General features: G+C 42.9%; 1 protein-coding gene across 2 annotated transcripts in view; it reads right to left on the reverse strand.

Annotated features, from left to right (window-relative positions):
- GABBR2 (gamma-aminobutyric acid type B receptor subunit 2) overlaps positions 1 to 27,351 on the reverse strand; it is an 842,117-nt gene that overhangs the window by 151,710 nt on the left and 663,056 nt on the right. For both annotated transcript variants that reach the window (XM_068236712.1, XM_068236713.1), the window contains exons 12-13: positions 20,046 to 20,153; positions 4,777 to 4,899 (exon numbers count right to left, since the gene is read on the reverse strand). In XM_068236712.1, the coding sequence (XP_068092813.1) occupies positions 4,777 to 4,899; positions 20,046 to 20,153 (231 nt within the window). The remainder of the gene's footprint in view (positions 1 to 4,776; positions 4,900 to 20,045; positions 20,154 to 27,351) is intronic.

Genomic DNA, 27,351 nt, shown 5'->3' on the forward strand with positions numbered 1-27,351 from the left:
AGAGTCACCATGGGCCTCTTGACTGCATTTCTGATCAGTGCTCTTCTTGTTCGGCCTGTGAGTATAGGTAGACGGCCTTGTCTTGGTTGGTTTACAGTTGTGCCATACTCCTTCCATTTCTGAATGATTGCTTGAACAGTACTCCGTGGGATGTTCAAGGCTTTGGAAATCTTTTTGTAGCCTAAGTCTGCTTTAAATTTCTCAATAACTTTATCCCTGACCTGTCTGGTGTGTTCTTTGGACTTCATGGTGTTGTTGCTCCCAATATTCTCTTAGACAACCTCTGAGGCCGTCACAGAGCAGCTGTATTTGTACTGACATTAGATTACACACAGGTGCACTCTATTTAGTCATTAGCACTCATCAGGCAATGTCTACTGGCAACTGACTGCACTCAGACCAAAGGGGGCTGAATAATTATGCACACCCCACTTTGCAGTTATTTATTTGTAAAAAATGTTTGGAATCATGTATGATTTTCGTTCCACTTCTCACGTGTACACCACTTTGTATCGGTCTTTCACGTGGAATTCCAATGAAATTGATTCATGTTTGTGGCAGTAATGTGACAAAATGTGGAAAACTTCAAGGGGGCCAAATACTTTTTCAAGCCACTGTAACATTGTGGTACAGGGACAAACCTTTAAGCAGATAAAGAAATAAGACACTGTGATATCACTGTGGTAGAAATGAATTTACTTTATTTGTGTTCGTTGAAGTATTGCAGTTTCCCAAGTCTTTACAACCAGACTAGGGCCTCTTGCACACTACATTTCATTCCGATTTTTTATACGTTTTATATGAATTTTGATTCAGAAAAAAAAAGTACTGCTACGTTTTCTAATCAGAATAAAAAAGTGGATTAAATAAAAAAATCTGAATTGCATGTAGTGTGCAAGAGGCCTAAGCAGGGTTCTCACAGTGCTCTGGGAGGACATGCAACCTCAATTCAGTTATACTTCCAGGAGAATGCAGATGATGTACCGGTATGTAAATATTTAATCCTGCATGATAAGGCACATGCATAGTAAAATAAATAGGTTCATAGTCATGCATAATTAAACTGGTGGTTCATATTAAAACGTATGACACCATTATGTTTTTTTGTCTTTCTAATGGCTGTTTGTGACCCTCTGACCCACATAATTCCAGGCTTCGGAAACACAGAATTTCTGGTCACTGGCAACTGCAGAACCTTCAAGTGCTTTTCTGTACACACGCATTTCTTCCTTATGTTTGACTGGAATATTACATCTTCAAAGGGGGAACAGTAAATTCGGGCGCCTGAGGCAAGTGGACAAATCGGGCGCCGCCATTCACTCCCATAATAAATATCGTTTAATGGGCGCCCGACAGGAAAAAAGGGCGCCGGAGAAAAATAACGTTTTATAAGCGGCGCCCGGAGACTTTTACTGTTTTATAACTGCTTCTCATGATTACACATTATTTTATGATTTATAATTTTTTAAACATTATTTTTAAACGAAAAACAGTACAATCTTTTTTAAAACATTATTTTTAAACGAAAAACAGCACAATATTTTTTTCACACGTTATTAATGCTTATCACAGGGGGGTCTTAGGTTTAGGCACCACCAGGGGGGTCTTAGGTTTAGGCATCAACAGGGGGATCTTAGGTTTAGGCACCACCAGGGGAGTCTTAGGTTTAGGCACCACCAGGGGAGTCTTAGGTTTAGGCACCATCAGGGGAGTCTTAGGTTTAGGCACCACCAGGGGGGTCTTAGGTTTAGGCACCAACACGGGGGTCTAGGGGTTAGGGGTAGGTACAGGGAGGGTTACTTACTATTTTTTTTTAAACGTTATTATACGTTTCACTTTTTAAACGGAAGATTAACGTTTTCACAATTGCCAATTTCATGCACATTATTTAATGATTTATAACTTTATAAAACATTATTTTTAAACGAAATATAGTACATTATATTTTTTAAACGTTATCCATGTTTATCGTTTAAAACCCGGCGCCCTTTTTTTCCCAGCGCCCCTTTTTAACGTACGCCTTCAAAGGAGTTCTTGAAGCAGTTAGCATATTAATAGATCTTTTATATGAATGAAGATCTAATTTAGGCTTAGTTAGAATCAAACATCTCATTTACAATACCTTGAGCTATTTTTACATCACATTCCTCGAACTCATTTTGTATGCTGCTATACTATTATTTTTAGCTGTGTGGCAGTCTACACAAACAGGATTTAAAAAAAAAATTCCTACAGTGTAACTTCTTTTTTTTTTGTCTGTGTTGATTATTGCGTTAATTAATTTTAGAATAAGGCTTTTACCAAAGACAAAAATAGCTGGAGATATTCACATTAAATCAAAGATTTTCCCCAAGACAACAGCCCTTTTTGGCATCTGCTGAACTTATATTCGGTCCTGGTGCCCATTAGGGACAACCACAGCTGCTCTGATCTGGCAGTCTGCAGAGTTAATCCTAATTATGCAGTGTTATTCATAATTATTAATATACCCTAGAAGTAGATGCCTTGTAAAAGACCATACTTCCTAAAAGAATATGTGACAAAGGCATGACAATACATTCTGGATTGCTTTGTTTATCTAATTGACTATTATGAGAACTCGCTGGCTAAACGGAATTAGAAATCATTAACTGAGCAATTACTTGCAAAATTAGAGGGAGGGGTATACATTTTATATTCAAGTCCAGTCCTTGCAGCAATTTTCATGTAACATCATCATATTTCCCCTTCAGAGCTAAAGAAAACATCTTACATGGTGCTCCATTACTTTGCAAGTAGAATCTAATGTAAAAGTGGTTCCTGGCAAGGTTGGTTAATGTGAATTCTCTGGCTCTGTGTCAGCCTAACTTCCAGGAACAGCCTTAAATTACTCCATTACAGAGATGCTCAATCCGGAACTAAGGAGACAAAGGCAGGGAATGGGATATCATTATTGAAACCTCTGCAGAATTGATTGAGTTGATGGAGAAAGCTGTCATATTATATACATACATTTGAGCTGAATAAATTTTACAGGCAATCAATGCGATGTGAAAGGGAGTATTTCAGCTTCTCCAGTCCATTGCAGCTGCCAAGAGCTCTAACAGTTAAATCGCAGCATCCTAACACGATGTAAACACACAAAACCATCAGGGTTCTGCTTAATTCACAATAGCATTCCCCATCAGCAGCCACTCTTTCTGCAACTGGAACACTTTACTTATTCATACTTCTGCATCTCGGCGCTCAGCCCTTACTCCGTGATCATCATGGTATGACGTACAACTCTGCAGTGCCAGCCCTTCTAACTGGAACACATTATGCCGCCTGCCAGAAGGAAGATCTGCACCATCTCATGTTATGATGATAGTACAGAAATGTTTTTTTTTTTGTGTTCTATAAAGTAAATGATAAAAAGGTACCTAAAAAACTTCCGGATATATTGCATCTCTCAAAAGACTTTTTCCTGCAGCCATGTGGAAGCTTTAGCTAGCGTTCATCTACGTGAGGTCTTACCAAGCATGTCTAGTGTACTAATGGGTCCTGCCTATCTATTATTCATTGCCTCAGCATCTATTATAAACTCTGAGCAAAAAAGTCTCCTGTGTTTAGAGTTCCCTGTTTTACTTTGAAATTGTTGGTGCTCTCACACAGTTCCTGTCATTGTGAAAGGCAAGAAACAGTAAGAGCATGTACACTATTGGCTCTTTTTAAGAAACATAACAACATACAAAAAGGCATATTCACATCACATACTGAAAAATGTAATTCCAGTCACATGAAAGAAAAAAAAAAACATATTTAATTCAACAAGATCTATGAAATAATATTCTAACAGACATACTTGTATTTCATTACACCTAGTGATAATAAAATCACACATACCTGGAATCCTGCTGTACAAATCAAAGGCAATCTACTTATTATTTGTAATTATAATTTTCTACAAATGAGCATCAAGTAGCAGAATAAATGGGTTTGGGTATTGGCAATATTTGAATATTGTGAATGATATCTAAATAACAGGTTATCATTGGAAATGTGCATGGCACTATTACCATTGCTTTCCAATGCTAACCTCCAAGCTACCCTATCCTCTAACACTAACCCTCCCTACCTATGCCAAACACTAACCCCCCATGTACACCTAACACTAACCTCCCCTATGTACACCTAACACTATCCTCCCCGTACCTACTCCTAACACTAGCCTTTCTACTTATACCTAACACAATCCCTACCTCTTTGTCGCAGCCAGTAATGGTATGCAGCCATGGATATAGCCAATACCATTATTCAGCTATACACACACTATAGCCACAATGCGCAAATTTAGTTCTATAATAGTTGAACTCTGTTGCTCCCGGCACACACATCATACGATTGTCAAGCCATAGTCGCAATTGTCAATAGCTATGTCTACATTCCTGATAGGGGCCAGTGCCCAATTTATGCATCTTGTAATATACAGTAACAGAATTACATACTTTTTGTAGCTAATGCTATATATTGTACATGATTTTGGTGCATTTGTAATTGCTTGTCTATTCTTATGCCATCAATTCTGACCATTTCTAACATCCTAGCATATCTTTAAGACTTAAGATTTTTAAAGCCAAATGCCATATTGTTATTTGTATAATAAGTACTTACACTATGCCAGTCATTATTTAAAAAAAAAACATATTGCATAAGAATATACAATGGAAGTAACAAGAATAGCCTGATTATCCTCACAATGCAATCTTGTTGCCAGCACTAAAACATGTATCATAGTAAATAAAATGAGCACCTTACCTCAAGGTTATATTCTTCAACTGTTCTTTTTAGAGGATCAACTATTTGCCAACAAATCAAAATACATAAATCTATCAACAGCATTCCACCGACAATCACCAGCAGCTTTTGATCTTTGATAATCTAGTAAATGACAAAAACAGATATTGGTCACTTTAATATGTTATTTGACATGTTTTGATTACTATCATTATCATTTTTTATGAAGTTACAACATCTTACAAACAATAAGGAGAGAGAGAGAGAGAGAGAGAGAGAGAGAGAAAATGAGTAGGTGTTTGAAAAGGTGGATTTTGAGGGTTTTTTTCCTTCAAAATGTATGTAAAGCAGGAGCAAGCAAATGGGAGGAAGGAGAGGAATCCAAAGAATGGATGCAGCCTTAGGAAGTCTTGGAACCGTGTGAAGGAAGAGGTCATTGGTGACAAATTCATTAGAAGGTCATTGGATGAGCAGAGAGGGTGGCTAGGGGTATATTTCTTAAGGTGCATACACACGTTTGATTTTTTCACAGACTGTCATTTGGATCAGACGTCTGAACGGCTTTTTAAAAAATCAAATTGTTTAAACGTCACATACAGGAGCAGCATAATGATTTAAAGACTAAACACGGTAGTTTGAACATGTCTACACTGGCTTCTATTTTACCTCAAATTCAGAGTGGTGAGAGAGATAATTCTATAAGAGGCAAGAGTGTAGTTTGGGGAACACCAGAAAGGAGGATGTTACAGTATTTGATTAAAGAGATAATTATATTACCAAGAGTTTGATGGTCTTTAGCAGTGATGAGCGACGAGACCGACATTCTTTTCGCATTAATTTTTGTGCAAATAATGTTAAATTGGACTTGAGTAAAAATGCCATCAAAAATCATTTTGTGCTAAGTTTGTGTTTTTTGTGAATTTTTGTGCTAAAATACATGACTTTTGTTGTTTTGCGAATTATCATATTAAATAAATGACGTTCACGCTTTCTCTGTAAAAATAATTATTTTAAGCATTTCCACGAATTTTTACCATTTCGCTAAAATTTTCTCCAAGTCAAAAATGTAACTTTCGATGCGAAAATTAGAGATGGGCCGAACTATTTGGCCAACAAATAGTTTGCAGCAAATAAGGGGTGTTTGCGGTCACCCCTTCAGGCGAATACATGCAGTGGTTGACCCGCCCCCGATTCATGAGCAACATTGGTCTTAAGTGGTAGAAATATGGCATATTTGGGAATTATAGTACAGTTGGAAGTGAGAGGTCATAGAGATATTCTGGATACAGGGAGTGAATGAGAATGCAAAGTCATAATTGACACCAAGAGGGCGTGTGGGCTTGAGAAGACTCTGGCTCATATGCAATTCACTTTTTCTTCTGAGTTTTCTCCTAGGAGAACATTTTTCAGCTTCTTTTTAAAATAAATTTTCAGCACTTTGTAATTAAAAGAAGGTACCAGGAAGTAGGGGAAAAAGTACTATCAAAATTATTTAGAGTATCTTGCTTGCTGGTGGTTTATTATTATTATTAGTTTAAAAGGCATTTAATTGACAAAGTGTAAAAATATCACATAAGAAAAAACTCACTAAAAAAATGTAATTGCATATGGGCCTGTATGACTTTGAGCAGGCCCGGCCCTAGACTTTTTGCCACCTGAAGCAAGCTTTAAGGAAATCACCGCCCCCCCCCAGGCCATGGGTGTGAGGGGCCGCCCGAGCTGGAGGGGATAGCGGGCAGGAAGGGGGTATTGGGCCTAGCGGCGGGGAGGGGGGGTTGGACCCCCCCCCCTCGCCTGGGTCCCCCGTCCTCCACTCCCCTCCAGCTTTAAAAAGTTGCGTGGCTGGCTGCAGCTGTAAGAGGCAATGGGCGGGGATCACTCACCTCTTCCTCGTTCCAGCCTAGCCTGCGCTATGCCGCAGGAAGTGACGTCAGTGGAGCGCACGCTGGAATGAGGAAGAGGTCCGACCCCCCTCCCCGCCGACATCCCTCCCCGCCGCTAGGCCCAATACCCCCTTCCTGCCCGCTATCCCCTCCAGCTCGGGCGGCCCCTCACACCCACGGACCCCTCCCCAGAAGTGCCGCCTGAGGCAAAAGTTTCACCCCGCCTCATGGGCGGGCCGGCTCTGACTTAGACCTGAGATAGGGGGGGGGCATCAGGTGTATATTAGCCAAACACAATAATAAGGCTGATAGGCACCATGAAATGTTGTTCAGAATAGAGTAAAACAAGTTAAAGGGACTCTGAGCACCTCTCATGGGTATGCCTTTAAGACTCCGACCAGTACTGCAAAGTACTTAAAGATGCATACATGCTTGCTGCATGCATACATGCTTTCTTCAGCATGTGCTCTCTGTCACAGGACCCCTCGTGGCCTGACCGCAAATTGCCTTCCAATCGGTTTCAGCACACAGACCATGCAAGCTGTGGTCGCATTCAATGCGCAGAAACCGTCAGAATTTGGGCAGCAGACCGACCAGAAGGGAGCCTGTGAGGTTACGGTACTTACAAATTACACACTATTTCAGGGTATAACTGCCACCACCTTTGCTTTCTGAGGCAGAGGAACTCACTGACTGGCTATTTCTCGACCTGCAAATAAAACGGTTAAACACACTCTATTCTGTCTAGCTAGCTACAAAAGTAGCGTCTACTCAGAAGTCTGGGTTCAGTTTCTGTATTGGCTGAATAATAGGGTAGCTGGAGCAACAACTGACGATAGCGTCGGTTTATTGAAATACAATATAAATAATTAATATATACAGAAAATCGTTAAAATCAACAATTATAGAGACAAAGTATAACACAGTATAGAAAATAAAAATGGGGAAAAAACAGATACTTAAAGTTCATGGAAAGATGTCCTTTCTGGGAAAATCTGAGCACATGGAAAATGTGCTTTGTTTCAGTCCAGGAGCAAAGTTCAGACAAGATGGCCGCCATTGTTCCACAAAGTGGCAGCAGCTCTCATGAAGGTGGAAAATGGAGGAATGAGGTCCGCCTGCTGGCCATGTGCTTTTGATGAAGCTGGCTCGGGGTGTGGCCGTGCCTGCCCCCCTCTGAATTACCCACCAATTACAGTTCATTCCCTCTGAGAGATTTTAGGGTTAAACTTATAAAATGCCGAAACTCATAAACGATACATGTCATACTTAGGTGGATAGCAGATTCATACTTGTCGGAAAATACAGATTAATATGAAACTAGGGTAGCTCCTCAGGTTCCTGAGAAGATTCATACCACAATAACTGGACGAGATATTACCATGAATTTTATATCCGCACGTTGGGCAGACTTTAACGAATAAGACTATATGAATTTCATAGCTGTGCGATATACGGTCTTCGTATACCGACAAGAAATCATACAACACATGCATTCAGATCTGCCCTCCATCGGTGCCATGGAGTCTGTGGGAAAGCAGGTTTTGAATAGGCCTCCTGCTGTGAGGGAAGTGTCTTTTGCTGGCTCACCAAATGGATGACTATGGACATCCCCCTGAGGTAATTAAAAGTAAACATTCTTCTGGGACACAAGCATTGTCCCAGCTAATTAACACCTCCCCCCCAGCCTTCTACAGGAATTCTCTCAGCTAAGACCAAACCTCCCAGCTGCTTCTAGTCAGAGGGAGATTACATATCACATCTCGGTTTAACGATTTGTGTCGCAAACAGACCGCGATTGCATTTTGGCCGACTGAGCGTTGCCTGGCGTCACACTCTCCTCTTTCATTTGGTGCCTGAATCGTCGTTCTACAACAAATAGTTTTCATTTGATTTCAATTTAAGAATCACGGCTGACATCATGGCTATGTTATAACTTCCGGGTCACCCCTGTCTTCTCTGTTAGAGAAGTGCATCACTAAATGAAGCAGGAAGAGGAAGTGACACGCATGGCCATTGCAAGAGGCTCCTCCAGAGGGGTCATATCACGACTTTGTTGGAAGTCATCTGGCTTAAAGGCATGGCCATGAGAGGTGCTCGGAGTCCCTTTACGGGTGGATAGGTAAATTGTTATATCATGTGGTTACAGATGGTAGCGTTTGCCAAAGGAGGATATTTTTTTGCCAAGGTAGGTGGTGTAAAGACAGAATGCACAGATCCAAGAACGGTGCCGAGCCTTGTTAAATACCAACAGGCACAGAGTGAGAAAGGACGAGTCATAACTGAAAGACATTTGGAATGAGTGGTCAGAAAAATAGGAACAGAACCAATGGAGTGCAGTGTCACCAGGGCAGTTTCTAGGCTCAATTGCACCAAGGGCTAGGGTGTAAAAATTGCGCCCCCTTCCCCCCCAACCCCCGTGGACTCGGGAACCCTTACTCTTTAGGGACAGTCACACAGCCACAGGTCACAAGTAGATCTGGCTACTTACTAGTGACCAGCCGCTAATCCAGGAGGAAGCAGGGACCAGGAAACCACACAGGCGAAAAGAGCCTGGAAAGCCGACTACTCAATGGGCGCTGCGCTCTGACAGCCTGCAGTACTGCTACAGGACATCAGGTGTCATCATGCGGTGGTGACGTTATGATGACTTGACATCTGACGCAGGCAGCCCAGGAGGAGTAAAGGAAGGTGATTGAGCTGGTAATCTTCTTTCTTCTTCTTCCATTTGGCTGCACTGCGTGTCACCAACTACCTAGCGGTTATGTCCTTCTGCCTGCGCCCCCGTTCTTCTACTTGCCAGTCTGCGCTCAGGGTCGTCGCCCTGCCCGCGCTGCCCAAAAAATGGCCCTGAGTGTCATCAGTACTGACTGCAGGATTTTGGGTAGGAGCGCATGCTTGGCAGTGTCAATAAAGATAAAAGATTCTGGAAAAGAAGCAGATTGTCTTGTAACTTGGCTCTGAGAAGGTCACTGGCCACCGTTGAGAGAGCTTGTTTTAGCTGGGTCAGATTGAAGAGGGTCATGCAGAGTTAAGGAGATAAGACATTCTTTTAAAGAGGAACTCCACAGAAAATAATGTAATAAAAAGTGCTTCATTTTTACAATAATTATGTATAAATGATTGAGTCAGTGTTTTCTCGCTGTTAAATCTTTTCTCTCCCTGATTTACATTCTGACATTTACCACATGGTGACCTTTTTACTGCTGTCAGTGGAAGGAGATGCTGCTTGCTTTTTTGGCAGTTGGATCCAGCTGTAAACAGCTGTTATTTCCCACAATGCAATGAGGTTCCCAGACAGAAAACTGTCAGTACTATGGTCCTGACATCCCACTGTGGGAGGGGTTTCACCACAATATCAGCCATACAGAGCCTCCTGATGATCTGTTTGTGAAAAAGAAAAGATTTCTCATGGGAAAGGGGGCATCAGCTACTGATTGGGATGAAGTTTAATTCTTGGTCATAGTTTCTCTTTAAGTCTTTTGTAATCAAGGTGCTTAAGTAGTTTGGAGGCATATGGAAAATGAGAGATGGGATAGTACCTAGACAGTAAAGACAGGCCCATAAGGGGGTTTAAAGAAGGGCAGGATGTGGGTTAAATATAAGAGTATTGTGGTTGGAGAGGGAAAATGCTGAGTTGCAGGGGAAGGGGGGGGGGGGGGTGCAAAGACAAGATCAAGCATGCATCTAGCAAGGTGCATGGGGCTGTCTGTGTTCTGCATTAGACCAAAGGAATTGGTTGATTTGCATTAGACTAAAGGAGTTGGTGATAGAAAAAAGCTTGTTGTACATTGCAAAATAGAAGTCAGCAAGTCTTACAATGAGCAAGGTGTGGGAGAGAATGTGCGGGAATCAAGTTGCAAATGTGTCCACATGTTGGGACACAGGGCTGGGTGGAAGATAGCAGCATAGCAGCAGCTATGAGAGAAGGGAAAACAGGTGGATTGCGTGTAACTAAAAATAAACTCAACCTTTTAATATTTTGTCACACTGTCTGTTGCTATTCAGCAGGTGACTAAGGCGTGTCTAGTGTCTACTAGATGCTGATGTTTATTTTGCCACCAACTTTTTTTGTTGATAGTTTGTGTTGTGTTTTAATTTCACTTTTCTGATGGCTACCTGGTCTAACATATACTTTCATTACACATGTGTTTACTTGCCGCTAAGTTTGACATGAAGCTTTGTTTATTGTGTATCAAGTTTGATATCATTGGTGCATCTAAACCATTGCCAATGAAACAATAATGATGGCCTAAAATCCCACTGGCATTTGTATCAGAGCAAAACCTTAGGTTTTGAAAATCCAGAAAGACTCTACTAACCAATGAATATCAATGTTACCAGATGTTGGAGAACAGGCAAGAAAACATTTAAAATAATGTGTAAATGTATTATTGTGTGTGTATCTTTAAAGTGGATCCAAGATAAACTTTTACTCATTGCATAATTGTGTTTCTTTCATATAGTTTATAGGGCATTCCTCAAGCCAAATGCTTTTTTTGTTTTGTTTCAACACTCTAATTCCCTATAAACTAAACAAGCCTCGCCCACAGCTTTTTCAGAGAGCCTTGGCACTGTAGCAAGGGCTTATGGGAGATCAGTCTGGGCAGGAGAAGGAGGAGGTTATTAGCCAGAGATTTCAGAGGCAGAGGGGAGGAGGGAAGAGGAGAGCAGTGTGAATTTGTCACAGGCAGAGAGATGGAGATGCTATCAGCTTTGCCTGTGTGTAATTTTTACAAACAACATGACTGCTCTCATTGTATCACAGGAAGAAAAATTCATATTCTGTTGAAGCTGTTCGCAGCTAGATTTGCTGTGTAAACTATCTAAACTTTAGATAAGATATATAGACAAGTTATTTGTTATAGTTAGTTTTTCATCTCGGATCTGGTTTAAGTACAACCAACTCCACATAACTTTGTTTTTCCCACTATTATCTGTTTCACTGTAAGCACTTATATTCAATATGTCAACAAGACTCAAACATAAGAGAAGAGGATAAAAAACACACACTAGAACAAATTACATTTCATATTTGTAGATATGATCTCTTCATGTACAGTCTTTGTATGACCTTAAAGAGGTACCATTGTAACATATAGTAGAATGTAGTAAATAATTCAGGATACCCACTTTTAGGCCTCCTGCATTTACTTTGAGAAAGCATATTATTACAGCATTTTTGTGATCTATATGTATTGTTTTTAATTTTATGTTTGTTTAATTTGAGTTACCTTACCAGTTTGGCAACATGGCTCTTTTTTGCACTCCTTAAAGGAGGCCTAAACTCTTGCACAGGACAGAAAGAAAACAGAGAAATGCACCCTGTATGTGTTTAGAGAGTTTAGCCTGTCTAATTCCCCCTCATTTGTGTCTAATCATACGTTGTAATTTGATCTCTCCCCTGTGTCACCTGCCACGGCAGATAAGGCAGATAAGCTCATTTGAAAGCACGTGATGTTAACAACATGTGTGCTTCCATGAAAGCAGGAAGTAGAAACAGGGAAGATGTATTTCAGGATTTGTTGTAACAAAGAAATGTTTTTCCTTAAAGGTTATTATGCTGTTGCGCATCTTTTAGAGCAGAGAGGACGTTCTGAGTTCAGGTCTGCTTTCCGTAGAAGGAGCTAGCATAAACATTATCAGTATTTTAGGAAATCATCAGTAACACTCATGCTTCATTAACTGTTCAGATAGTTAATTTCCACAACGAAAAGTCAGTATTGCTTTGCATCAGCCTAAGAAATGATTGACTGTTTCTTAAATTTGGAATAAAGGTCAATTCTCCAAAGGCTAAGCTATTGTTTTGTGCTACATCTTCTAGTTTTGTAGCTAAGTAAACTCCAGTTAGCTCTGCAGTTCTGGTTTCCCTGTAGCACTGCTTTTAGATCAGATGACATTGTTGTACACAACTAAGAAACATTTTAAAACATGAGTGACTTTAATCCATAATAGCCATATGCTCCACATTTGTAAAATATGCCTAGTGTTGTTAATAGAAATTTATGTTAACTGATTTTGGTTTCAGACAAATGGTAGCTCAATATTGCATTTTTGAGACTAATGGGAATTTTTTTTTTTTTTTTTTTGCAATGAATGTACATATGTTATGTCTATCTTTTTAAGTATACAAATCAATGTATATATTAGTGTATCAAAGTTTATATTTAACTCTGGTCAGTATTAACACAAAATAATGTATCATCGTAAAAACATCAATCATATTGACACTGTCATACAGTATTCTCAAGAAAACAAATTTTAACCACTTTACCCCCGCGCGTACGTATTTCTCCGCCCCTTTTTCCATCCTTTAAAAACCAGGGACGGAGAAACACGTACTTTCCGCGTTCCCGACGCTGCCCGCGCTCCCGCTCGTAAACACGCCGCCCGCCGCTAGTAAAACCGCCGCCGCCCGCTCGCCCAGAGATCAATGAACGGGAAAATCCATTCCCGTTCGTTGATCTAAGCCCCGCAATGATCAGCTGCTCTCCTATGGGCAGCGCGATCATTGTGAGAAAAAACTCACGTGTCCAGCCTCCTTATTCTTCCTCCAAGCTTCCGGAAGGAAGCTTGGAGGTCGCATTAAAACAAAAAGTTACTGTGGCCATCTTGTGGCCAAATAGTAAACTACACCCTACACATTTTTCACATACAAATAAATGACTTTTACACATAAAATTAACTCATTACCTCCCACACTCCCCATTTTTTTTTTTTTTGTAATTAAAAAAAAAATTAAAAAATTTACAATTGAAAAAAATACATAAATAGTTACCTTAGGGACTGAACTTTTTAAATATTTATGTCAAGAGGGTATAACACTGTTACTTTATAAACTATGGGCTTGTAATTAGGGATGGACGCAAAACTGAAAAAAATGCACCTTTATTTCCAAATAAAATATTGGCGCCAAACATTGTGATAGGGACATAATTTAAATGGTTTTATAACCGGGACAAAAGGGCAAATACGTTTCATGGGTTTTAATTACAGTAGCATGCATTATTTAAAAACTATAATGGCCGAAAACTGAAAAATAATTATTTTTTTCCCCACATTTTTCCTATTTTCCCATTAAAACACATTTAGAAAAAAATAATTCTTGGCATAATGTCCCACCTAAAGAAAGCCTAATTGGTGGCGAAAAAAACAAGATATAGTTCATTTCATTGCGATAAGTAATAATAAAGTTATAGACGAATGAATGGAAGGAGCGCTGAAAGGTGAAAATTGCTCTGGTGCTCAGGGGGTAAAACCCCTCAGTGGTGAAGTGGTTAAAGTCATTTTAGCAGGAATTACATAAATTGTGGCATTATGTGAAACCTACACCAAACTTAGGGGAGGTTTACTGGTGTTGGTATGGTATAGACCCTCTGCTATTCCAGTAACAGATGAATATACATGGAACTAATAAAATACATAAAATCAATGAAAAAAAATGACTAGGTGTCTGCTAGAAATTAGTGACAACACATAGTAGTACCTGATGACATTTTACTTTACACCTTTCACTGACGGACCATTAGCAGTCAATTGCAGCAGCTTTCTCAGAGGCCAAACAAGAGGTGGTATTCAAATACACAATACACAATACACAATACAGCACCTAAATAAGAATACAACTTAACAATGTTTACTTGGAGCTCAAATGGAGATCTGCTCATTCTGAAGACCTCCATCTATACAGTTTTAATTATTTGCCAGGTCTTTTTCTTGTGAATCACTCCTGAAAAGCCCCGTGTCTGCGGAATTCCAGCACGTAGCCCCGCCCCTTGCTGAAAATACATGATAGTGTTTTCGCTATCTTGAATAGAGAAAACACCATGGCGTATTTTCAACAGGGGCATAGCTACATGCTGAAAGCCAGTAGACATGGAGCTTGAAGAGTGATTCACACAAAGAAGACCTGGTAGGCAATTATAACTTTATAGAAGAAGAAGATCCATTAATTATGAAAATGACACTGGAGGTCCGCTTTAGTGTACTACTGGCTGGATAGTGCAATGGTTAAGGGCTCTGCCTTTCACATGGGAGACCACAGTTTGAATCCTGGCTAGGGTCAGTATCTATTCAGTAAGAAGTCCTTGGGCAAGGCTTCCTAACACTGCAGGGTGGCCCCTTGAGCGTGCCATTAGAGCTGGTCCACACTAGGTCCAAAAACGTATCCGTGGCTGCGTTTTTCAAACCTGATGAAAAACGGAGTCCCGGATACTAATGTTCAAAATAGCAGCCAGCCTCACCCAAGTAAAAAACGGATCCGTCTGCGTTTGCGGGGATCCGTTTTCAAAACCTGAACGGAAGGTCTGGATCTGCTGCATTTTCACGCAACGGATCAGGACCACGGATACACGCAGGGGTAGTGAAAGTAATTAGAAAATGCATCTCCAGCTCCACAGGCAAAAAACGGATGTTAAAACGGATAGCCTGAGCTTTATGATTGGCCCAAAAAAATCCTCCCACTCCTTCCTAATGATGGAGACGTTTTCTGTCAGGGAAAAACCTGAACGGAAACTGATGCAAAACTGATGCACTTTCATCAGTTTGCAGTACGGTGGGTACTTCCCCTGATCCGGACTGCAGTGTCCGTCCTGCAACTGGGTCTAGTGTGGACCCACTCTCAGTGGCTGCAGCTCTTGAGCACTTTGAGTCCGACAGGAGAAAAGCGCTATACTAATGTTAGTACTATATAGGATTATTATTATACTAGGGACCTTAGCCAGTTTAATAACGGGCTTTAGGTCTGTCACCGCCGCCACCTGTCACCGGCTGCCCGCTGCGTGTGCACACCCCCACTGCACACACCCGCAAGCACATGCCCGCGCACTCATCGCATGCACGCTCATCGCGTGCGCACACACCCGGCTGGCCTCCTGGCTGTCCTAGTCCCATCCGAACAATGGCTGTTCCTGCGGCACATGCGCAGTAATGCAAAGCAGGGACACACACACACACGGACATGGGACGCAGAGAAACAGGGGTTTTATTAGGTAGCATGTGTGCATATATCAGGCTACCTGATGAATAGCACTGCTAGTAGAACTTTGGAACAGGTTTGGGAACCGATGGCTTAAACGAATGTGTGTGAGTGTGTGTGAGGGGGGGGGGGGGGTAGAGGGGGTCTGGTGGTGCTGGAACAGGAACAGGCTCCAGTCATGTTTCAGCACCACCTAATTTGGTATAGTTATACACACTGCCATTAATCTCACTGCAACCTAAAATGTACCTGAGGATCATGGATACATAAGAGCTTCTAACTGCTACCATTGCATCTGTATTTGATTTATTTACTTGATTTATTGTAGTGGCAGTCTGATGTTGTCACCCTGAGTGATAAGTCAATATTCTGTAGATCAAAATTCTGTAACATTTATTGTATGAACCTTTAAACTATCAATAAAAGTCTATCATTGCACCATAGTGGGTTTCCTCTACCTACAGCTATTTTCATTCATATCCAGAAATTACTCATGCAAAACACCTTGTAGTGCTTTAATTGTAGTACTTGTGCTGTAAGGTTTTTAAAAATGGAACCATTAAATACAAGCTTCCAAATACTTGTAAATTATTCGCCTAAAATGACTTTATATTTCCTGTCTTGAAGTGTGAAATAAAAACGTTATTCCATTAGTAGTAAAAAGCATGAAAAAGAAAAAGCCTTTGAACAGCTATTTTCCATAGATAAGTGGTTTAAACATAAATAACATTGTTGATAACATTCATTAAGACAACGTATGCTATTAGCAAGATTCCTCTCTAGTGAGATAGTAAAAAGGGTTTGAAAAGGTCAAAATACACCCCTGCCCTTCTACAGATACATTTTTTTAGTAGGGTTGCTCGGATACCCCTGATCACGGATTTGTGTGATCACGATCACGACTCCGCCCACTTCTGAATTGGTTGTGATCACAAATAGAAATGAAATACCGATTCAAATGTGGTTTTGAGTCTAAATTCCAATCCAATAGAGTCTAAATTGAATCCGGAATCACAAGTCGGAATTCGTGATATCCTGCCGACTTTAGCAGTTAATAGCAATAGCAAAGAAACACCACATTTTTAGGGTATGTTAAGTAGAACAGTGGGGACAAGAGAAAAAAAAGACCTAATAGTTTTTGAGAAAATTGATTTTAAAGTTTCAATAGGAAAAAAGTATACATTTAAATGCGGTAAATGACAGCTAATGTAGCAAACCTAACGGTAGTGTAAATTTACATATATCAGAAGAAAAACCAATGAATTTCATTGCTTCTTTCTTTTTTTACCACATTTAAATGTATAATCTATAAATTTTTTAATGTATACTTTTTTCCTATTTAAACTTTAAAATCGATTTTCTCAAAAACTATTAGGTCTTTTTGAAAAATTTATTTTTCCTCTTGTTCCCACTGTTCTACTTCATATCCTGCAAATTTCTAGCATGTAAGGTGTTTCTAGCATGTAAGGGGGCCTTGCTATTAACCGCTAAAGTCAGCAGGTTTTTAACCGACTCGTAATTATGGCTGGAATCCGAATCACGAGTCGGATTTCGAATGCGATCACGAGTGCATTAGAAACCGGCATTTGTGATTGCGGTCCATCACGAATGCCGATTTTGACCTTGTGATCACAAAAATCATCTCGTGATCACCAGTTGTTTGTGATCACGAGGTCGCGATTAGGGATGGTCGGAATGCCAATTTCCGATTCCGCGGTAAATCCACATTCCGTCATGTATTAATTACAGATTCCGCTTTCCGCTACCATTTTCCGCATTCCAATGCGGAATTTCCGCCGGAAATCGCAGAAATTCCACCCGACTTTAACCACTTGCCGACCGCACGCTTATACCGTGCGTCGGCAAAGTGGCAGCTGCAGGACCAGCGACGCAGTACTGCGTCGCCAGCTGCAGGCTGATTAATCAGGAAGCAGCCGCTCGTGCGAGCGGCTGCTTCCTGTCAAATCACGGCGGGGGGCTCCGTGAATAGCCTGCGGGCCGCCGATGGCGGCTCGCAAGCTAAATGTAAACACAAGCGGAAATAATCCGCTTTGTTTACATTTGTACGGCGCTGCTGCGCAGCAGCGCCGTAAGGCAGATCGGCGATCCCCGGCCAATCAGCGGCCGGGGATCGCCGCCATGTGACAGGGGACGTCCTGTCACTGGCTGCACAGGACGGATAGCGTCCTGTGCAGCCCAGATCTCCCGGGGGAGAAGGTAGGAGAGGGAGGGGGGAGAATGTCGCCGCGGAGGGGGGCTTTGAGGTGCCCCCCCCGCAAAATGCCTGCAAGTAGGAGCGATCAGACCCCCCCTGCACATCATCCCCATAGGGGGGAAAAAAGGGGGGCGATCTGATCGCTCTGTGTGGCCGCGGATCTGTGCTGGGGGCTGCAGAGCCCACCCAGCACAGATCCAAACAAACAGCGCTGGTCCTTAAGGGGGGGTAAAGGGTGGGTCCTCAAGTGGTTAACATCGATTTTCTCAAAAACTATAAGGTCTTTTTGAAAACTTTTTTTGCATCTTGTTAAGAAGATTCTGTTTAATAAACTATGAAAATTTGGTAGGACTTAAGGGGGCTTTGCTATTAACCACTAAAGTCGGCGGATTTTTACTGTAATGTAAAATGCAGAAAATAGGCAAATGCAGATTTTCTGCATTTTACATTACAGTAAAAATCCGCTGACTTTAGCGGTTAATAGCAAAGCCCCCTTAAGTCTTAGAAACGTTGTATAACCTACAGGTGGACATGCCTGTAAAGTACTCAGAAGTCCTTGCACTCAAGATATTGATTGTTTTGCTGCAAATGTTACCATAAAAGGTATGCTAGCATTTGTTTCAGAGAGATAGATGTGAGTAAGGGCCAACAGTTGAAAACTTGGTTTTATATAAGGAGCTACATACAACATGTTTCATGGAGGTATATTCCCTGCACTTCATCACTTGTACTCCCAGAAATGACATTTTCACTAATTAGTTTGCCAATGAATGTGTAATATACAAACAGAGTGGTTTTCCAGGAATCCCTAGGCTGCACACATAGCATGAAGCTGATGGAGACTATCGTGCCCTTCGGGCAATTGCAAGATGATATTTCACACAAAGACAGAAGAGTTTGTTGCTCAGCTTGAGATTTTTAGGACACATTCGAAAGATAAACATTACCTACAGAAAATTGTTGATGCAACTTTTAATGGAGCAGCTAATATTAGTCAAAATAAATGTTTAAGAGCAAACACTGTTTCAAAACAGAGATGTCCTCTCCAATGAGTCAAAATTATTATTGTCATGAATTTTTTGGGACAACATGGGGAGTGTTGAGATATATTGAATAATTATTGGCTGATTTCATTATACGATCTTATACTAAAAGTGTAATTCCAAACAAACCTTATGTTATTGTGAGATGAGGAAAACCTCTTTGTAATTCTGTTGCCCCCAGCAGACTGCGTACAAATTGTGAACTACGCAGTAACATGCCCATGAAAGTAGGGTGCCATGCATGTAGATCCCCCAGATGCTTATGCTGCCTAAACAATAGGCAAACACAGGGGGGGATTACAGCTACCCAGAATCCCCCCTCAGACCAGGGCCAGTGCAGTGCCTGGGGACAAGCACAAGTTGAGACACCAGGATATCTGCAGGTATCCTGCAGCTCACAGCACTTCCCCCTTTCTTTCCCTGCTACAGTTAACTTTGGATGTAGCAGCAGCATGTGTACAGAGCATGGAGCAGCAGCGTGTGTACAGAGCATGGAGCAGCAGCGTGTGTACAGAGCATGGAGCAGCAGCGTGTGTAGAGAGCACAGAACAACAGTGTGTGTACAGAGCATGGAGCGGCTCTGGGGAACTTAACAGAGTCAGGTATGAGCACAGCCCTGTGCTCCTGCTGGGTGAATGCTTATCTTTCCCCTACATTAGCAATGTCAGCTGTCCTCATTATTATCTGTATCCAAACTGCTCCTGATCTATACCGATGTCGATTGGGAGCAGATTGGACATTTAGGAAATAATTGTCAGATCCTGTCAGCCGGATGGGAAATTGCATTATGTGTACCCAGCATGATGTCCTACCATATTATTATACTGTATTGTGCATAGCTGAGGGAGACCTTTCAGGAATCCCCCCTTGAAAACCCTGGGTTTGCCCCTGTAACCCTCTGTGATGGGGTATCTTCATTCTCTACCCCACAGTTAGGAAAAAGGCCAATTACCAGTTAAGTCACCTGCCATAGTTCATATGTAGTGTAACATACAGGCTGCTTCTCACAGCCAGCAAAATTGTGTAATGTCGCAGTCCCGTATGCTGCTTTAAAACTATAAACTAGGGCTTTAATGTCCACCTGTGAAACACGGCACAATAGTCATGCTAAGCAAGGTATGTAGTTTGTCATACATGTTTAAATATTCTACCCTTTGAAAACACAAACTCACCTTCTTTTTCATTTTTACATTCTTGAAAATGGCATGAACTCTCCACGTTTTTGCAAACATTGCCCCAAATGCTGTTGTATAACCCACCGTTAGGATCCATGTTCTGACCTTCAAAGAACACAAAACACTTCAATGTAACACATTGTTAAAAAAAAGAAATATGAACTGCTTGCATTGTAGTATGAGTAGATATGATAAATATCACTTACACATGTATTCCTTAATAAAAAGCTCTCCACAGTCTCTCCCTACAGTTCATCTCCTCACTAGTTTCCAGATAACAACCCAATCGCAATCTCAGATATGCAAATTATCTTCTTTTGTCCTCCTCTAGAATGACCTCCTCGCAATCGCGGACATAAGATTTTGTACGTACTTCACCCCTCCTCTAGAATGCCGTTCCACAACCTACCTGTCACTCTCCAATCCAATATCTTTAAACACTATCTCAAAACTCACTTTTTCTGACAAGCATATGCTCTACCTTAAGCCATTCCGCCTTTGACCTAAGGCCAAGCTGCACTACTACTAGATATCCTAAAAACACACTGCCTCTGTGTATGTTTATTATATACTATCTTACCTCTTGTTTCTCCCCTATTACTTTGGATTATAAGCTCGCAAGGGCAGGCCTCTCTCACCCTTTTGCGTCTTGGAATTTGTTATACATTTTATTCAATGTCTTACTTTTGTCACTGTATTTATCAATTCTGTATTTTGTATCAATCATGGATTCTGTACCAATTCAGTAGTTTGTATATTGGTGTACACCATTGTCTGTATTATTATGTACCTGATGTTTGTTTCTTACTTTGTACATTGCCATGGAACATGTCGGTGCTTCATAAATCAATAATAATGATAATTCACTGAAAACTGTGCTTACATTTCATTATGCCAGTAGGGTAAAATAAGTACATTCAGGACAAGTAACCATAACTAATACCATAGCTATAATATCTAAGGAAATGTAGACATTTGATTACAACAATATAATTTAGAATAATATCATCAATGGCTTATGGCAAGTAGAGATGGCCCGAACCTCACATATTCGGTTTGCGAACTTCTGCGAAAGTTCGGTTTGCGCAAACTTTCGCGAACTGCAATAGACTTCAATGGGGAGGCAAACTTTAAAAACTAAAAAAATGTATGCTGGCCACACAAGTGATGGAAAAGATGTTTCAAGGGGTCTAACACCTGGAGGGGGGGCATGGCTTAGTGGGTTACACATCAAAAGTCCCGGGAAAAATCTGGATTGGACGCAAAGCAGCGTTTTAAGGGCCGAAATCACATTGAATGCTAAATTGCAGTCCTAAAGTGCTTTAAAACATCTTGCATATGTATACATCAATCAGGGAGTGTAATTACAGTACTACTTCACACCGACACACCAAACTCACTGTGTAACGCACCGCAAACAGCTGTTTGCGTAGTGACGGCCTTGCTGGACTGGTGCACACCATGGCCAGAGTGCAGGCCGTGGCAGTTTTCAAGCCCATATGGCCGCCAGGCTGTGATAGCTCAATGTTAGAACAATTAGGCAGGCATGTACACGCACCAGAAAAATTACTATAGCGGACGCTGCTAGCAGCGTCCTTAAAAATTCAAGGAATCCACCTGGAGTCCTGGACCCTGTTGGTGGTGGCGGAGAAGGCAGTCAAGCGGCCTGTGGGCAGAGATGCTGTGTGTGGAGCTACTTAGTCTTGGGGCAGGCAGCCAGTCACACGGCGTGCAGGCAAAGATGCTGTGTGTGGGGACTGACTTAGTCTTCGGGCGGGCAGTAGCCCTCCAGGATCCATGCCTCATTCATTCTGATAAAGGTGAGGCACTGAACACTTTTGTGACTTAAGCGACTTCTCATCTCAGTGACAATGCCTCCAGCTGCGCTGAAGGTCCTTTCTGACAGGACGCTTGAGGCAGGGCAAGACAGAAGTTGGATGGCAAATTGGGACAGCTCTGGCCACAGGTCAAGCCTGCGCACCCAGCAGTCCAAGGGTTCATCGCTGCTCACAGTGTCTACATCCACTCTTAAGGCCAGGTAGTCGGCTACCTGCCGGTCCAGGCGATGGTGGAGGATGGATCCGGAAGGGCTAAGGTGAGGCTTTGGACTAAAGAATGTCTGCATGTCCGACATCACCATGAGATCGCTGGAGCATCCTGTCCTTGCCTGCGTGGACATGGGAGAAGGGTTACTGGCAGTGGTACCTTTATTGCGTTGTGCTGTGACATCACCCTTAAATGCATAGTAAAGCATAGTTCCCAGCTTGTTCTGCATGTGTTGCATCCTTTCTGCCTTCTGGTGAGTTGGAAACATGTCCGCCACTTTGTGCCTATACCGAGGGTCTAGTAGCGTGGCCACCCAGTACAGCTCATTCCTCTAGAGGTTTTTCATACGGGGGACCCTCAACAGGCTGGACAGCATGAAAGACGCCATCTGCACAAACTTGGATCCAGACGTACTATCCATCTGCTCTTGCTCTTCCTCACTGACGTCAGGTAAGTCCTCCTCCTCCCCCCAGCCATGAACAATACCACGGGAACATTGAGCAGCACAAGCCCCCTGTGATGCCTGCTGCGGTTGTTCTTCTGCCGCCACCTCCTCCTCCTCCAAAGAAACACCTTCCTCATCATCCGAGTCTGACTCCTCTTCCCCACACGACTCTTCCTCCCCCCCGCCCTGTGCTGCCGCAGGTGTTGAGGAAACATTTGATTCTGATGAAAATTGCTCCCACAACTGTTTTCTGCTGTAACTGTTCCTGTTCACGCTCCTCCACAGCTTGATCCACCAATCTACGCATGGCACGCTCCAGGAAGCAAGCGTACGGGATCAAGTCGCTGATTGTGCCTTCACTGCGACTCACCAGGTTGGTTACCTCCTCAAACGGCCGCATGAGCCTGCATGCATTTCACATCAGTGTCCAGTTGTTGGGCCAGGACATCCCCATCTCCCCAGACTGTGTCCTTTTACTGTAATTGTACAGGTACTGGGTGATGGCTTTCTCCTGTTCTAGCAGGCGAGAGAACATGACCAGGGTCGAATTCCAGTCGGGCTATCACATATCAAGCGTATCATCGGCAAGTTGTTTCTCCACTGAATGTCTGAAAAGCATGCCATGGCCGTGTAAGACCGCCTAAAATGCCCACACAACTTCCTGGCCTGCTTCAGGATGTCCTCTAAGCCTTGGTACTTTGACACAAATTTTTGAATGACTAGATTGAGCACATGTGCCATGCAGGGTACATGTGTCAGCTTTCCAAAATTCAATGCGGAAATGAGATTGCTGCTGTTGTTACACACCACGTTGCCGATCTCCAGCTGGTGTGGGGTCAGCCACTGATCCACCTTTTTGTTAAGAGCAGCCTGGAGAGCTGGTCCAGTGTGACTCTGCGCTTTGAGGCAAGACATGTCTAAGATGGCGTGACACCATCATACCTGGCATGCAGCATGGGCCCTGGGGAGCTGGGGCTGTGTACCTGGAGAGGAGATTGCAGCACTAGTAGAGTTGAACTGCCACTCAGCCAAGGAGGAAGAGGAGGACAACATCGAAGAGGAGGAGAGGAGGTGTAAGGAGGCCTGCCTGCAAGCCGTGGAGTTGTCACAAGTTGGTCCGCTGCACAGCCAAGTACTCCCTACTTGCCATCGGTCACCAGGTTGACCCAATTGGCTGTGTAAGTTATGTACCTGCCCTGACCGTGCTTGGCAGACCAGGCATCCGTGGTCAGGTTGACCCTTGACCCAATGCTGTGTGCCAGAGATGACGCCACTTGCCTCTCAACTTCACGGTACAGTTTGGGTATCACCTTTTTAGAGAAATAATTGTGGCCTGGTATCTTCCACTGCGGTGTCCCGATGGCCACAATTTTACGTAAGGCCTCAGAGTCCCCCAGCTTGTATGGTAACAGCTGGCAAGCTAACAGTTCCACCACTCCAGCTGTCAGACGCCGGGCAAGGGGGTAACTGGCAAAAATTGGCTTCTTTCGCTCAAAGATTTCCTTCACGGACACCTGGCTGTTGTGGGCAGAGGAGCAGGAACCGCTCAAGGTGAGAAGCGGAGTGGAGGAGGGTGGCTGTGAAGGTGCAAGGGAGAAAGCAGCTGAAGATGCTGCACCTGAAGGAGGAAGAGGAGAAGGAGGGTGGCTTTTCTTTTGTGTGCTGCTTTTGCTCAGGTGCTCTCTTCCCATTGCAGTTTGTGCCTTTTCTGCATGTGCCTTCATAAGGCACTTGTCCCTACGTGAGTGTTGGCCTTTCCACGGCTCAATTTTTGGAAGCAGAGAGAACAGATGGCATTGCTCCGATCTGAGGCAAACACATAAAAAAATTTCCAAACCGCTGAGCCCCCCTGGGGTGATGGCATTATGGTGGCATCAGCAGCTGATGTTGAAGGGCATGTTGGCTGGCTGTACATAGGTGGCGATACATGGCACCGGACACTGCCACCAGCTGTTTCTGATGACAAGCTCCCCCTGCTTCTTTCAGGAACTCGTTTCCTCCTACTCCTCTCTGACTCCCCCTCTGAACTGTCCCCTTGGTCATCTTGTCTCCTAGGAACCCATGTGGGATCCGTATCATCATCATCATCATCATAATCATCCTGCCCAGCTTCACTTGCCTCAGACACATCCAAAAATGCACCAACAGCAGGTACTTCATCATCCTCTTCCTCACACGTTACGTCCATAGTGTCATATGAGGTGGTGTAACTTGCTTAGCGCCTTCATCTGGTTGTAACAATAATGGCTGTGAATCAGTTAATTCCCCACCAATTAACTCCTGCAAAGTGTCAAATGCAGTGGATGTGGTGCTTGTAGTAGCGCTGGTGGCTGCGGAAGATGAGGTTCTGTGTTAAATAGTCAACCACGTTCTGACAATCTTGGGAGTTGATGGGACGTGCCTTCTTCTGAACACTGTACTTTGGGCCAGGGCCGCATGAAATCACATCAACGCGACCTCGCACAGACCTGCCGGGTGGCCTTCCTCTGGGTCTGCCTCTACCTCTGCCTCTACCTGTTTTGTCCGTTGTGTCCATATCGGGGGGATGAAGTGAAAGCTATGCACTGACTTGACTAATACAATGTGCAGTCACACAGGTGCAATTAACAGGTATGCACGGAGTGGTATATCACACTGTGTGCACTCACGTAGGTAGGTGGGTGCACTGAACACAACAGGTAGGTATATGCAGTGATGAGGTGGGTGCACTGAACACAACAGGTAGGTATATGCAGTGATGGGTATTACAATGTGCACCTGTCACACACAGACAGGTACCGGACAGGCACAGTGACACTGCGTGCGCTCAGCTCACGTAGGTAGGTGGGTGCACTGTGAACAACAAGTAGGTATATGCAGTAATGGGTATTACAATGTACACCTGTCACACACAGACAGGTAGCGGACAGGCACAGTGACACTGCGTGTGCTCACGTAGGTAAGTGAGTGCACTGAAGTGAACAACAGGTAGGTATATGCAGTGATGGGTATTATAATGTGCACCTGTCACACACAGACAGGTAGCGGACAGGCACAGTGACACTGCGTGCGCTCAACTCGTGTAGGTAGGTGGGTGCACCGTGAACAATAGGTAGGTAGGTATATGCAGTGATGGGTATTACAATTTGGGCAGCACGGTGGTGTAGTGGTTAGCGCTCTTGCCTTGCAAGAGCTGGGTCCCCGGTTCAAATCCCAGCCAGGTCAACATCTGCAAGGATTTTGTATGTTCTCACCGTGTCCGCGTGGGTTTCCTCCGGGTACTCCGGTTTCCTCCCACACCCCCAAAAACATACAGATAGGTTAATTGGCTTCCCCCAAAATTGGCCCTAGACTACGATACATACACTACACTAGACATATGACTATGGTAGGGATTAGATTGTGAGCCCCTCTGAGGGAGAGTTAGTGACAAGACAATATACTCTGTACAGCGCTGCAGAAAATGTCGGCGCTATATAAATACTTAAAAATAATAATAATAATGTGCACCTGTCACACACAGACAGGCACAGTGACACTGTGGACGCTCACATAGGTAGGTGGGTGCACTGAACAACAGGTAGGTACATGCAGTGATGGGTATTACAATGTGCACCTGTCACACACAGACAGGTAGCGGACAGGCACAGTGACACTGCATGCACTGTGAACAACAGGTAGGTAGGTATATGCAGTGATGGGTATTACAATGTGCACCTGTCACACACAGACAGGTAGCAGACAGGCACCTACCTACTCACGTAGGTAGGTGGGTGCACTGTGAACAACAGGTAGGTAGGTATATGCTGTGATGGGTATTACAATGTGCACCTGTCACACACAGACAGGTAGCAGACACGCAAAGTGACACTGTGTGCGCTCAGCTCACGTAGGTACGTGGGTGCACTGTGAACAACAGGTAGGTAGGTATATGCAGTACTGGGTATTACAATGTGCACCTGTCACACACACAGATAGTCTCTGAATGTGCTGTGCCTGGCAGTGGCACACACACAGTATGAATTATCAAGGCTGTCTATGCAACACAAGTGTCAGTGGGACACACAGAAAAAAAAATAGATCACAAGATCAAGATTAAATGTGCCTGCTGACTGTGATGTAGAGGGTCAAAGTTGACCTTAATGGTGCATTATGGGGGTGAACCAAACTTCCGGAAAAGTTTGTGGTTCTCCGCAATCGTGAACCCCCGGAAGTTTGCCGGGAACCGTTCGCCGGCGAACCGTTCGGGCCATCTGTAATGGCAAGCAGCTCATGTCTAACTAGCATGAACTGAGGAAATAGGTTCACACTTAGGTACTGGGAGTTTATCTGATTTACAGTATTCTGATTTTAGCAACAGTAGTTGTTACTTAACTAAGTGTTAGTTCAGCCGAGAAAGTGAAAATAAACTGGTTACAGGACAGATACAAAGGGGAGATGTAATCAGGATGGGCTACAGTTAGCAGTAGAATGTTTGGGGATCAGTACTAGGGCCAGTCCTTAAATCTTTTTTATTAATGACCTAGTAAATGGAATGGAAGCTGACATTTTGCAGACAATACAAAATCATGTAGCGTTACTAAAACTCAGCAGGGTACTGACATTTTACAGCAACATCCTGACAAAACGACAACATGGGCTGTAAAGAAACTGATGACATTTTATGTAGTTAATGTGAAGCTATGCACCTAGGATGCAATAACAGCACAGCATTTCATGTTCTGGATGTGTACAGCTGGACTAATCAGATATAAAAAAAGGTCTTGGGATGTGTTAGTTATAATAAGCTAAATGGCAATACTCCATGCCCAGATGTCAGTCACAAAAGCAAAA

This window comes from Hyperolius riggenbachi, chromosome 5 (genome assembly GCF_040937935.1).
Source record: "Hyperolius riggenbachi isolate aHypRig1 chromosome 5, aHypRig1.pri, whole genome shotgun sequence".
Taxonomy (NCBI): domain Eukaryota; kingdom Metazoa; phylum Chordata; class Amphibia; order Anura; family Hyperoliidae; genus Hyperolius; species Hyperolius riggenbachi.